The sequence below is a fragment of the Xiphophorus hellerii genome, chromosome 18, assembly GCF_003331165.1.
Source record: "Xiphophorus hellerii strain 12219 chromosome 18, Xiphophorus_hellerii-4.1, whole genome shotgun sequence".
Taxonomy (NCBI): domain Eukaryota; kingdom Metazoa; phylum Chordata; class Actinopteri; order Cyprinodontiformes; family Poeciliidae; genus Xiphophorus; species Xiphophorus hellerii.
Window position 1 is genome coordinate 5,510,309 of NC_045689.1, and position 13,866 is coordinate 5,524,174.

The 13,866-nt window shown below is 36.3% G+C and overlaps 1 protein-coding gene across 5 annotated transcripts in view; it reads left to right on the forward strand.

Moving 5' to 3' along the window:
• sptbn4b (spectrin, beta, non-erythrocytic 4b) overlaps positions 1-13,866 on the forward strand; it is an 86,392-nt gene that overhangs the window by 13,167 nt on the left and 59,359 nt on the right. For all 5 annotated transcript variants that reach the window (XR_004342870.1, XM_032590909.1, XM_032590910.1 and 2 more), the window contains exons 2-12: positions 1,208-1,365; positions 2,594-2,745; positions 3,495-3,668; positions 7,751-7,842; positions 8,751-8,831; positions 8,946-9,061; positions 9,975-10,087; positions 11,342-11,529; positions 11,783-11,900; positions 12,658-12,816; positions 13,528-13,830. Coding sequence is in view for 4 of the 5 variants with exons in the window: in XM_032590909.1 (XP_032446800.1) it covers positions 1,221-1,365; positions 2,594-2,745; positions 3,495-3,668; positions 7,751-7,842; positions 8,751-8,831; positions 8,946-9,061; positions 9,975-10,087; positions 11,342-11,529; positions 11,783-11,900; positions 12,658-12,816; positions 13,528-13,830 (1,641 nt within the window). In the remaining variant the exon portion in view is untranslated. The remainder of the gene's footprint in view (positions 1-1,207; positions 1,366-2,593; positions 2,746-3,494; positions 3,669-7,750; positions 7,843-8,750; positions 8,832-8,945; positions 9,062-9,974; positions 10,088-11,341; positions 11,530-11,782; positions 11,901-12,657; positions 12,817-13,527; positions 13,831-13,866) is intronic.

Consider the following 13,866-nt stretch of genomic DNA (forward strand, 5'->3'; position numbering starts at 1 on the left):
CTCTGCAAAGTAATCAGCAGGCACTGCCCCGTTACCTAGCAACCCCAGCAGAGTTCCACCCGTTACCTAGCAACCCCAACCGAGCTCAGTTTTTAAACTAGAATAAATTAAAGATACTCACGTTACTGAAAAATAGATTTGGGTGACATGGACTAAGAAGTTTATCATGATATTTTTTGGGACTATTGAGATGATGATTAAAATGATTTAAAAATTATTTATTAATTCTTTCTAACGTAACTATATGGCTGTGAATGCATGGCAGCATTAATAGATACACACATACTGCTCTTGGGAAACATTTCCATTTGTAATGGGCTTCTTTAAGACACCAGTTACTGAAAAAAGTGATTTATATCACAAAGTAACTGTATTTATTAATAGTTTCCAGTTTACAGATGTAAACAATGGAGAAAAAAGTAAAAAATAACATCAATCTTTTGTAATTTAAGTGAAATCGTTTAATTTCGTTGCTTATCTTTCAGAACTGTTGGTGGTTAAATATTAATTAAACCAAATAGAAATTGAATATGATTAAATGTGTCATTTTTATCATTTTAAAATGTGTATAAATAGTTTGCTTTTTAAAATTCCCATCAGTTAAAATGACAGTGATTGCTTTCCTGGTGGGAAATGTTTGGGCGCATCCGCTCACGATATGTTCCGAGTTTGTTAAAGAGTTGAAGAAATTGCGCAGAATTTAAAATTCAGAGTTTAGCTCTGCATGACTACATGAAAACTGCTGAACATTTTTTTTGTTGAAGTTATTTTCATCGCTCTGTTTTTAGCTGTCAGAGGAAGAAATGGCAGAGAGGACGCATCACTCCCCTCCTTGTTTTTAACAAACATCAGAGAGATTTTATTTTTAGCAAAGGTACACTCTTTGATGCTTACATTTAGAAACTCTCCCATCTTAATGGACAAGAGTTACCTTTATATTAGGGTTGTGAGTTATTATTTAATCTTTAAACTGAATCTTTTAGTGAATGTTTCTGTGTATTTTTCATATTTTTTATCTGGTTGAGGTTAAATCCAAAGTCAGGAGGTGTTTGATATTAATAACAGCTTCTTACTTGAGGAAACAGAGCGTTTATGTCTCTAAACATTGTACTACAGTAAAAGTAGAATTACTTCTATATGTTTTGACTCAGGTGAGAGTAAAAAAGGTGAGCCTGTGATAATGACTCTGGCGCTCGGTGTGCCGCAGGGCGTCGTGCGCGATGGCTAATGCCTCTCCAGACCTGGACAATGCAGAAGCCCAGCGCCAGCTCAACAACAACAACCGACCAATCAGCTCCGGGTTCTGGGAGACCGAGTGCACCAGCGCCAAACTGTTCGAGTGTTCCCGCATCAAGGCGCTGGCAGGTCAGAGGTCAAACACACCCCTCACTGTCCGTAGAGACTCATCAGAAAACGTCTCATAACCTGACTATCAAACGTCTGGGCGGATAATTCTGTTTCTTTAAATATCTGATCATAACCAGATTATTATGAATAAAATACCGACTGACATTATGGATTTATGTATCATTTGGTTTAAAGCAGAGCTGGACAAAATGGCTTAAAACTTATCACAATAAAAGCATGTCATATTAATCTATATCAATAATTATTGATTTGTTTTGGGGTTTTTTTGTTTTAAATATCCAAAAACCAGCCAGACTGGTGGCGTTATCTTTCCTGTTTTATCCAGTTTTCACTTTGTGACGTTTTTTATTTTTAAGTAGGTAGTTTTGAGGCACAGTGGGAAAACTTGAAACTGCTGATGCGCAAATTACTCAGCAGGCTGTTGCTAGGCAACCAAAGAGCTAGCGAGTTAGTTGATTCCACCAACCTAGCTTAGCTAGTTGTGAGAGTTTGAGCCACTATAATCTTTTCTCGAAATTTCCCAGAATGCTTTGTGGTTCTGGATAGGAGTACAGTGAATATTCATTCTATTGAATATTGAATATTTTATCAAATGTTTTATCTATTGATCTTATTATTGGTCTGTTGTCCAGCCCTAATTTAAAATATTTTAACCTTAAATAAATTTTAAGCACGGTGGTGGAAGATTTCAATTTGATCTATACAGGGCATTATAAATAAAATGTATTATTATGATGATGATGATTTGGGCTTGTTTTGCAGCCGCCATGTAGTTAAGCAGTCAACTGTGAGGTACATGACCCAAACTGGCTCATTAATATGGACAATAAACCAAAAAACAGCAGTAATCTTGTTTTAAAAACCAAAAACTGTAGCAGCCTAGTCAAATCAAATCAGCCTGATTGAAATGCAGAAACAGGATCCTGTATTCCAACTGATGCAGGATCCTGACACTGGAGGCATCAGCTGGATCTTGAAGTGTTTGTGTTAGTTTTTCTTTAGTCTGATAGTTTTGTTTTCATGGAAGAAATTAAGATGTTTCATTTGTTTTTATGAAATATATTTAACTGGTTAGTTATGTCTTTTTGCACTAAATGATTATAAATGTGTTGTATTTCATTAATTTAAAGCTTTTTATTCAAATTTTTAAAACTAGATTTGTATAAAAATAGTGATTGCCATTTAAAATCTTTTCCCATTGATGAGTTCCTCTCTCGTTCATTAGATGAGAGAGATGCAGTGCAGAAGAAAACCTTCACAAAGTGGGTCAACTCCCACCTGGCCAGAGTGTCCTGTCGCATATCTGACCTCTACAACGACCTTAGGGATGGCTACATGCTCACCAGACTGCTGGAGGTTCTCAGTGGGGAGCTACTGGTAAGAACGCTAACGCAGCAACGCTTTGTCACATTTTAGTCTCTCACAAGTAAATGTTATATTATAGCTTCATTATAATCAAGTCATCCTTTTCTGGTCTTTATTTTTTAAATCAGTTTAAAAAGTCTAATACGCTATAATCAGCAGTGGTGGACACACTTCAGCTAATACACTAATAGTGTGGCTAATGTGTTGTTTAGCGCACTTAGCTTAGCATAAATATTTTTTTCCGTATGAATTCTAAACTTCCAGTTGAATAAAGTTCAACATGCTTATGTTTTGGCCATTGACTGTTAAAAAATCTTTAAGTAACTAGACGCTTATATCCATGCTCTTAATTTGAAGACAGTTTACGCAGCAGTTCCATTTCCTCTCCTCCACATCTGTTTTAGTTGCAAATATATAAATAGCGCTTTAGCGTTAGCTGAACCAATGTTTAGGATCAGTTCTTCACGGTTAGAGCAGACACATACAGCAGTTGTTATCAAAATGATAGAGGTTAGCACTGTAGCTTCAACTACATATCATGTTTGTGTAGCGGTTTGCATTAGCTTCTCGGCTAGCGCAACCACATTTTTACGTAATGGTGCCCAGGGCTGATAACAGAATGTGGTGACTGGACATAAGTTGATTAAATGTTTTAAAAAATCAGCCTTGGTGTTTGATTAGCCACACTAATGATGTTGCAGTGATAACAGTCCCAGTTAGGTGAAAGTGAAGTGGTGATGAGTCCTTCTGTTCTCCCGTAGCCGAGACCTACGAGGGGTCGTATGCGGATCCACAGCCTGGAAAACGTGGACAAAGCTCTGCAGTTCCTGAAAGAGCAGAGAGTTCATCTGGAAAACGTCGGTTCCCACGACATTGTGGATGGAAACCATCGCCTCACGCTCGGCCTTATCTGGACCATCATCCTTCGCTTTCAGGTAAATTTCAAACTCATTAAATACTCTCGGAGCTGATTCGTTTTATTTAAAAAATGAATTCAGGAAAGTCATGGTTGACATGCCTGTTCAATGATTCATTGAGAACCGGCGCAAGAATAGCAGGCAGAGGTGGATATCAAACGTTGAAGTTAAATAAAAGTGTTAAATGTACTGGCAGACCACATTGTTCAGTCTTCTTGGTGAAGCTTAATCCAGAGTTCTGGGGAAAGAGGTTCCAAATGTTTGAAAGAGAACCTTGACTTTAACTAGACCTCTATCCTTGGAGTGTTGCTGAAAGCTTTATTGATTCTCGAGAAGCCATATTCTGTGGAGAAACTGCAGGGTTGATTTTAGAGATTATCTGGTCTTTGTGTCAACAGGTTGAACCCGTTTCTGGTTGTTGGGACTCTGTCATGGCGGGTTATTGTCTTTTATTTTGTTTCTGGGGTTAATGGACTGGATCTCAACACTAAAGGACCCTGAATAGCCAAAATCGTCTGTCATTGTTTCAGATGGATAATGAAAATCGCATCATGTTGTTCTCAGCCTCTTGTCAACATTCTGACGGAAAGTGGTAGCATTAGCCAATAAGCTCAAAGGCTACATGTTAGCTTAAATATGTTGTTAGGTTATGTTGTTTCGCCTTCGAGGATGAAGCTCCGCCCCCACTGAGCTCCTTCAGACTAACCAGCAGCAATTAGCAAACAGCTGGTGGAACTGCTGAGCTCGTTATAGGAGCTGCTTCTCTGTAAAACGCTGGTAAAAACATTAAGGGGTTAATAGAGGAGCCATGTTGTGATGAGTTCCTGAAGGTGGAGATTCAGAAAGAGCTAGAGTTTTTAAAGAGACACAAGCCCAATTTCAAGGCGTTAAGTAAGGAAGTAAAATTTATTTTAAATCATGTTTGATATTTAAGGCATTTTTATAGCAACTGAACTTAATATTTACTTGATTATGCTATAAAGTGGCACTATGTGGCTCTATTTAACTTAAATAATTAAAATAGTTACCTTATGTTTTTGCAAGTACATGAATAGTTGTGCAATAAATAAATAGCCTTTCTGGTTTTTTTAGATGCTCAGTTCTTTTGCCTTCAGGATAATTGATCAGATGTCTGACTCTGGTATATAATCAGCAGTAGCATTATTAATTGTGGTGCGTTCTGAGCGTCTCAGTTTGGGGAAAGCGATCACGGCTGCTGCGTCGTGTTTGTGCGACAGTGACGGCCATGTTTGGTTCAGCCTGAATGTCACTCAGGAGCCCAGAGCTACTGCAGCAGCCGCCTTCTGGTGAGTAAGTACAAAAAGCCTCCAGCTTCCCTTAAATTTGCCTCACTGCTACAGCGTTGCTTTACTGCACAGTGCTTGCTTAGCAATATTCGTCCCGTTCTGTAGATTTCACAGAGAACGGACCATCTCTGGGGACGCAGCAGTGTCACGCTCGGAGAGGCTACTTGCACATCTAAGAGAATTATTGTGTTAATAATATGTGTTACCTCTGTAGCCCAGGGGACTGAGAAAGAGATGAATGATGTAGGTGGGCTGATTCAGAAAGATTTGTGAAAAATAGATCCAACTCTTCAGGAAGGAAACCTTTGAATTTGTGCTCCTTTAATGCCAAAAAGTTTGGTTCTGATGAGAAATGAGACAGACATGCTGGACACTTGGAAAACCAGAAACTGTCCAATGTAAATAAATTTAAAAAAGAGAAAAAAATAAAAAGATCATTATTTTGGGAGACTAGTTCAATGCTAAATCAAATATTTATACAGCATAAATAATTAAATTGATCATCCTAACTAAGAGGTTTGGTAGTTGTACAAGTCTAAGGGATGTTCACATATTATTTGAAACCCTTTCTTGACATTTTTCAGTTAACCTTGGTTGTGTTATCTTCCTGAAACCTTTTCTGGTTGTAATATTATCTGCATTGGTAGCAAAACCTTTAACAGATAAACGTGAGGTATTTTAGAGTCAATAATTCAATGCTTTTAATGTTTTTTTAATGAGAGTATTTTAACATTTATATATGTTATAATTCTGTGGATTGATGGATAGATTATGCTATCAATATAAAATACATCTAGCTGGCAAAAAACCAGATCTAGCAATCAAAAACTAGATAGATCTAGCTAGCTATCATTACATCTCTAGTAAGTATCCCTGTGTTATTTACATTAAATACATATTTTGGCACAAAAGAATGTGACATTTTCCTATAAACAACAAAAGAAAGACCAGCTCTCAGCCGCTCATGTGGCTTTTCATGCTGCACTTTTCCCCCTCATCTCATCTTTTCTCCTTTCCCTCCTGCCTCTGAGGTGAAAGAGAGAGTTTGCTTTGCCAGGTCAGCAGACAGGGCCAAAGCACTGCAGTGACTGCACACAGGCAGAAACAGGGCGAGACAGACAGACAGACAGACAGACAGACAGAGAGGGAAGAGGTAACGCTAACATACTTACAGAACTACAAATAATGACACAGTGTTGTTATTTGCAATAAATTCAGAGGTAAAGCGATTATAAAGGCTTAATGCAAACATCTGCTTTGTTTAGCAAACAGCAAGTTGTTGTAGAAAGTGAGTCAGATTCTAAAAGTCTGTTTAATGATATTAGAAGAATAGATTAAATTGGGTTTATGATCCAAAATATTCAGGAAAGCTCTCAACATGTAAATCAAACAAGTGTTTATGTTTTTTTCCTATTATCTCTTTTATGTTCATCTACTTTCCATGACCTATTTATCTTTGTTTACTTGTCCTCTAATGTGAGAGTGGGTTTGTGTCTCCACAGCAGCTGGTTGTAGGGTGTCATGTCCCCAATTACCTTGTATCATGTCACTGTCACTGGCAGAGCAGGCTTTATAAAAAATCTGCTTCTAATAGCTTAAGGAAACAGTTTGCATTGAATCTCTATGAAAAATAATAAGTCACAATTTTAATTATTTTGCTTTAAATTGACATTTCTTATTCACTTTCGGATTGATGATGCAGGCTGCTTTTTAAAAATGATAATCTGTTGTCAAAGGTTTTGCCTTATTATGGATTTTCTCTTATTTACAAGCTAATAAAAAGCATCAATTTTTCATATATCCATCTAAATCTTTCAAGAAAAAGAAGGTGCCCTTACATGTCTTCTCCATTTTTTTCTGTATTTTTTCCAGCCAGAATTATGTTAGAATCTTGTTTTAACGGCATATTCATAGAAAGTTGAGTGGAAGGAAGAACTGGTAGGAAAAGTCGGATGACTGCAGCTTTGAAGGATCCGATTTGGATTTTTTTCACCCAAAAATCCGATTTGTGTCACTTACATGTTATGTGGAGCTGTACTTAGCAGAATCCAACATTTAATTTAAAATAACATTTTGTTTATTAATCTTATGTAATATTTTTAATTTTCTGAAACGCTAAATTTTGGGTTTTTCATAATCTAATTATTAAAATCACAAGAAATATGCGTGTGCAATGAATCTAAGAGTTTAACCTTCTGAAATAAGGGATAAAAAACACTAAACTTTTTAATCACTGCAAAAAACACAAAACCTTACCAAGTATTTTTGTTTAGTTTATAGTGCAAATTTCTTAGTACTCTAAAAATAAGACAAAAATAAAGAAGCTTGTTTAAGTCAATAATTCTTAAATATTTATTTAAAAAGTACTAACTAGACTGGCAGATATATATTTTTTTGTCATAACGACATTTTCTATGTGATAAATGAATAATTATTGACATAAAACAATTTTGCTGTAGTTACTTCTCAGTAATTTTTTGTCTTATTGCAATTTGAGCTAAAAACCAGACAAAAATATTTGGTAAGATTTAGTGATTATATTCTGTTTATCTGAGCTGTGTTTGTTATTATTAAGTTTTATGTACATATTTCTTGTTTTTAACAATCAAACCTTTTAGGCGCTAACCCTAAAATCGAAAAGCTTCACAAACTAACTGGTTAAAAAACACATTACTGTTCAGTTGTTAGTGATTTAAGATCATGTAAGCAAACTATTCAGACTTTATGACTGATTATTGGTGGAGAATGTGTCAGAAAAACTCTGATCTTGTGCCTTGCTGTGTTCCTGCTCAGATCCAGGTGATCAAAATAAACACAGCGGACAACAGAGAGACCCGCTCCGCCAAGGACGCGCTGCTGCTGTGGTGCCAGATGAAGACCGCAGGGTGAGCAGCATCAGGACCCAGATCCGCTTAAGATTTAAAGGGGACCCATTACCCAAGACTCACATCCTGCAGGTTTAATAACAGACATTTGGGTCTCAACTGTATGGAAGAAAATTAGTGCCACTGAAAAATAGACTTTTTTTTTCTCAGATCTACCTTTTCTTTCACAATTCTTTTTTCTCTGAATTTTGACTTGTTCCCCCTCAGAATTCTGACTTTTTTCCCCAAAATTCTGACTTTCTTCTCGTTTCTTTATTTTTTTTCTCAGAATTCTGACTTCAATTTTCTGAAATCAAGTCATAATTCTGTTAAAAAAGTCAGAATTTCTTTTTTTTCCAGTGGCCCTAATTGTCTTCCATACAACTGCTTCTAAAAACAGCCCAATTGCTTAAAACCCCCACCAAACTGTTTTTTGGTGTCTGTAAAATGAGCCGTTTCAAAAACCTTCCGTCATCACCGTTACCTAGGAAACCCCAGGCCTGTTATCTAGCAACCCAAGCTGAATTCCAGCACACTTGGTGAGCTGGTTTTACTGCTTTGTGCAGTTCAATAATGTTTTGTTGTTGACTTATCATTCAGAAATGACTGGATTCTTGTTGGTTGTGCAGGAGACACTACTAATGCTTTTCAAAGATGTATGGTTGTATAATTTTAGTCAGGAGCAGGTTGTTTGGATTTAAAGTGACAGAGGCCCTAACGAAGCTCAAAATAGGCAGAACTGAGCAGAATAAAATCTCATTACCTAAGAATAATTTTGTGCAAAATAATTTAATTAATATTGATCTAACCTGTTCAACTAAGCCCAATAAGTCACCTTTAAACAAAGATTTCACGACTTTACTTTTAAATCTAGTCTCCTTCTCCGTGGCGAACCTTTTGATTTGACAAATTTTTAATTTCTGCTGCAGGTACCCAGAGGTAAACATTCAGAACTTCACCACCTGCTGGAGAGACGGCCTGGCCTTCAACGCCCTCATACACAGACACAGGTAGCAGCTGCTCAGCCTGGGCCGGGTTTTCACCACAGATGTGACACAGATGTTAGTTTCTGGTGCGCTAAAATTAATTTTTTCCATGAGAGTGTGTGTGTTTCCGCCCGGCAGACCGGACCTGATAGAGTTCCACAAGCTGACGCGCTCCAATGCGACGCACAACCTGCAGCAAGCCTTCAACGTCGCCGAGCACCACCTGGGTCTCACCAAACTCCTGGACCCCGAGGGTGAGGAAGATGCATTAAATACAGTTTCATGGAAAATTCTTAGTTTTAATGCTGCTCTTTTGGTTCGGTACAACAAATACAGCATTGTTTTAAAGCTCAAATACATGCAAAACTAAGTATAGTTTGTTTTTTTTGTCAAACGTTTTAACAATTAACTTCATTATCCACCAGGAAAAACTTCAAGCCAAATAAAGACGCAGCTGATGGTGGAAATAAATTAGCCACAGTCCAAATCCAGCTGCCTGTGGGAGCATTCAATGCACAGCAGCAAAGTCAGTTGACTTTATTATCAATTCATCGTTCAAATTCAAATTAAAAATGTCAAATGAATTCAAATTCTTCAATATCTACTAGACATACAGTGAAACAAAATTAAGTTTCTCAACAGAAACTAAAAACTTAAAGACACCACCCAACCATAAACAAGAACAAATAGTAATTTTTAAAAAAGTTATCTGTAATCTGTAAAAAACACAAAAATAATGTTTAAAAACTAGACACAATAAACAATTTTAAATTGAAAACTTTTTTTAAAAATTATTTTAATTTTAGAGTTTTGACTTTTTTCCTCAGAATTCTGACTAAATTTCTGATTAAAAAGTTATAATTCTGAGGAAAAAAGCATGCACGTGGCAACAGTGGAGAGGAAAAACTCCCCTTCAACAGGAAGAAACCGCCAGCAGAACCAGAACCAGAACCAGAACCTGGGCTCAGTATGAGCCACCATCTTCCATGACCGTCTGGAGAACTAAACCAGGAACATTTTCTATGTTCATGAAAGTAAAAGGCTAATAACGTTAGCAGTTGATACAACAGGAGATAATTCAAATTAAATAGTAGAAGAAGAAAGTGAGGAAAAGTGGTGGGTTGGTCCTCCATTGGCCTGAGCTTTGTTTTGTTTTCTTTCCTCCAGATGTGAACACGGAGAATCCAGATGAAAAGTCCATCATTACGTACGTGGTCTCCTACTACCATTACTTCTCCAAGATGAAGGCTCTTATTGTGGAGGGGAAGAGGGTTGGCAAGGTAACAGATGCACCTTTTACTCACCGACATCACAGATATAATGCTGTCAAAGCCAGAGGCGATGCAAGAAAGTTCAAGTTGGAATGTTTTTGATTTTTTAAATTTTATTTTACAAAGTGCCATGAGTAACTAACTAGAAGATTTTTGGAAGAAATTTAAATGGGCCCTTCCAAAGTTGGTTGGAATCCAGATGATGATCATCTGATGATGAAAATTAGCAACAATGCTAAGGTTAGCTTCAATGCTATCACTAGCATGTGGACTTGTATTGACTTACTCCGTTCAGTATGTTAAATATGGCTAATATATAAAAAATTAGCTAAAATGCTTATTTTAGCAGTAGACTGTCATTAGCATGAGGGCTATTGCTAGCACACAGAATGACAAGCATGTTGACACTACCAGTAGGATGTGAGTAATCAAGAGCAGGTTCACTCACAGTGACCAGTCCACTGTAAGTCACTGTTAGCCAAAATTAAGTGTATAAGCTAAAGCTAGGCAAAATGCTAAGGTTAGCTTAAATGCTGTTGGTAGCATGTGAGCTATCACTAGCATGTTGACTTACATTGACTTACTCTAAACAGTATGATAAACATAATTAATGAATAACAAGTTAGCAAAATGCTTATTTTAGCTATCATGCTAATGTTAGCATGAAGGGTATCATTAGCGTTTATTTTTTTCCATCCCACTTTTCCAGATCTTGAATTTGTTTATACAACAATCATAAGTATCTTAAAAATATATATCATAAAAATATTTTTCCGCTGTTTATCAAATTGAAATAAATTGGGAAGCAGGAACAGTTTATATAAAAACATAAAATTATTTGTAAATGGAAAAAATTAGTTAAAATATTCAGAAACTTTCAAAGTTAAAAAATAAGTAAAAGTAGCACCTAGGGCATAAAAAGCATTTATTTCTATTTATTTTTAAAAATGTTTTTTTTATATTTAGTAATTATTATTTTTTGCTCTCTAATATTTGCCACCGTTTTTGTCTGAACTGTTTTTGTTTTGCTTTTCTTTCTAAGTTTTAGTCTAGCAAACACCAGTGGGAAAATATGAGTCAAAAAGTTATTTATTAAATTCTAATATGTAATATAAATACATTTATTCTGATTCCTACACTATTTTACTGATTCCACACATTAAAATACGGAGGGGAAAAAAAGCAAAGAGAGAAGAAAATGTGTCCATATTTTGTCGGGTTTTTGTTTTTACTGTTTATATATTTTTTATTTCTCTCTCTCAGGTGTTGGATAACTGCATCGAGACAAAAACGATCATCAACCGCTACGACGCTCTGGCGTCGGACCTGCTGGAGTGGATCGAGAAAACCATCGCCATCATCAGCAACCAGAAATTCGCCAACTCACTGACTGGAGTCCAGCAGCAGCTGCAGGCCTTCACAACCTACTGCACTATAGAGAAACCCATCAAGTATGAAACCACATTTTGTTCCCCTGGTTCTACAGTTAGCTACTACCACAGCAGCTAGTTGCTAACTGTTAGCATTTCTCTATTTCTCAACACAAAAAGTGCAGAAACAAACCAGATTAAGAGTTTCCTTGGTTAAGATCCTGTGACTTTATTTTTTGCTTTAAGTGGTGAAAAAATGCTAAAAAACAAACAAACAGGGAAATCTTGTCAAATGAGGGGATAACAGAGGTTAAATTTATTTATTTTTGTCCAGGTTTCAGGAGAAAGGAAACCTTGAGGTCCTTCTGTTCACCATCCAAAGCAAACTCAGAGCCAATAACCAGAAACCCTACGTGCCTCAAGACGGGAAGCTCATCTCAGACATCAACAAGGTTTAAACCTCTTCCTAAAATTACTCCATGTTTCTGTTTTAGAAAGAAAATGCATATATACAGTCATATTTCTGCTATCACTGTAGACAGAAAAATAAAAAAGGAAGAGTATGTTTCCACCAGAAACTCAGAATTTAACTTTTTTTTAGGAAAGACACTTGAATTTTGGCATTAATTTTTAAGAGAAATCTTGGAAGTCAAAAATTTGCAGGAAAAAATTGGTCATTTTTTCAGTTTCACAATTTGCTCTAAACAAAAACAGAACATTCAGATTAATCTCTGAAATTTTCTAGAACACATTTTTGAGTTACAAAACTCAAAAATTCTGAGTTAAATTTTAGAAATGTTCCAGAAAGCTTGGAAATGTCAGAATGTCAAAAATTTGCTTGAAATTCTGAAAAGTCAGAAATTTGTTGTAAAAACTCTCAGAAATCCAGAGTTCAATCTCAAAATATTTGTTGAAAAAACGTGGAAATTTCACAATTTGAAATGTCAAAAATTCAAGGAGAACCTGGAAATTTTCGTCTTTTGGAAATTTTTTGAAAATTCCATGTCTTTTCTAGAAAATTTCTCAGATGAATCTCAAAATTAGATTTTTTTTCTTGCAAATTTCTGACTTTTGTTTCTCAGAAATTTAAGTTTCCAAGAGTTTTTTGGTGGAAATTTCCTTCTTAAAAAAATCTACAGTGGGATAACAGACCATCGTAGTTTTTTCCTAGTTATTTAACTTTGTTGTCTTTTGCCGTTTTTCGTGCAGGCCTGGGAGCGCTTGGAGAAGGCGGAGCATGAGAGGGGCGTGGCTCTGCGTAAGGAGCTGATTCGTCAGGAGAAGCTGGAGTTGCTAGCTCAACGCTTCGATCACAAGACGACCATGAGGCAAGCCTGGCTCAACGAGAACCAGAGACTCGTGTCGCAGGTAGGAAAAATGAACTTCCTGTAATTTCATGCATCCTTCACCTCCTGAAAGCAAAAGAAGCATCTGTTAGCTAACTTTATGAGGAACCGTTTGTAAAGATAAATTAGCAGCAATAATTTGGATTATTTAGTTTTTCATAAGAGAATAAAAATGGGGCTTGTTTTATTTTGTCATATTTTCATCATGTTATTAATTCTTTTATAAATGACTCGGTTTCAAACTAAATATTTAATTAACAAGTAAAATATTTAGTTTACAACCACATTTAGCTCCAAACTAAATTTTTAGCTAGCAAGGATTTAGTTTGAAGTTAAAAATTTAGCAACAAAATGAAAATGTAGTTGACAAGACAGCTGTTTAGCTCTATACTAAATTTGTAGCTTAGAGATAATTTTTTTTGTTTTTACACTAGATATTTAGTTTGGAGTTAAATACTTATTTATTTAGATTTTTTTTAGTATCTAGAAAAAATATTTTTTTCTAAATGTTTTTTTTTTACCAACTTTGAGTTAAATACTTATTTAGCAAGTTAAATATTTAGACTCGAACGAAATATGTAGCTAGGTAACTAAATGTTTCTTTAATTAGCAAGCTAATTATTTAGTTGAAGCCAAATATTTGGCCACAAACTAAATATTTAGTGTCATTTCTAAATGAATGAGTAACATGGTGAAAATACCCTAATTATTACTTTTGTATTTGCTCCCGCAGGATAACTTCGGCTACGATCTGCCGGCCGTGGAGGCGGCGATGAAGAAGCACGAGGCCATCGAGGCGGACATCGCCTCGTACGAGGAGCGCATCGGCGTGGTGATGGAGCTCTCCTCGGAGATGGAGAAGGAGGGATACTACGACATCCGGCGCATCCTGGCCTGCAAAGAGAACATCCTGGGCCAGTGGAGCCTGCTGAAGGAGCTGGTGGCCGGCAGGCGGACCCGGCTGGAGAAGAACCTGGCTATGCAGAAAACCTTTCAGGACATGGTCTACATGATCGACTGGATGGAGGACACACAGGCAGGAAACAGACATCATCATCATTATTATTATTAT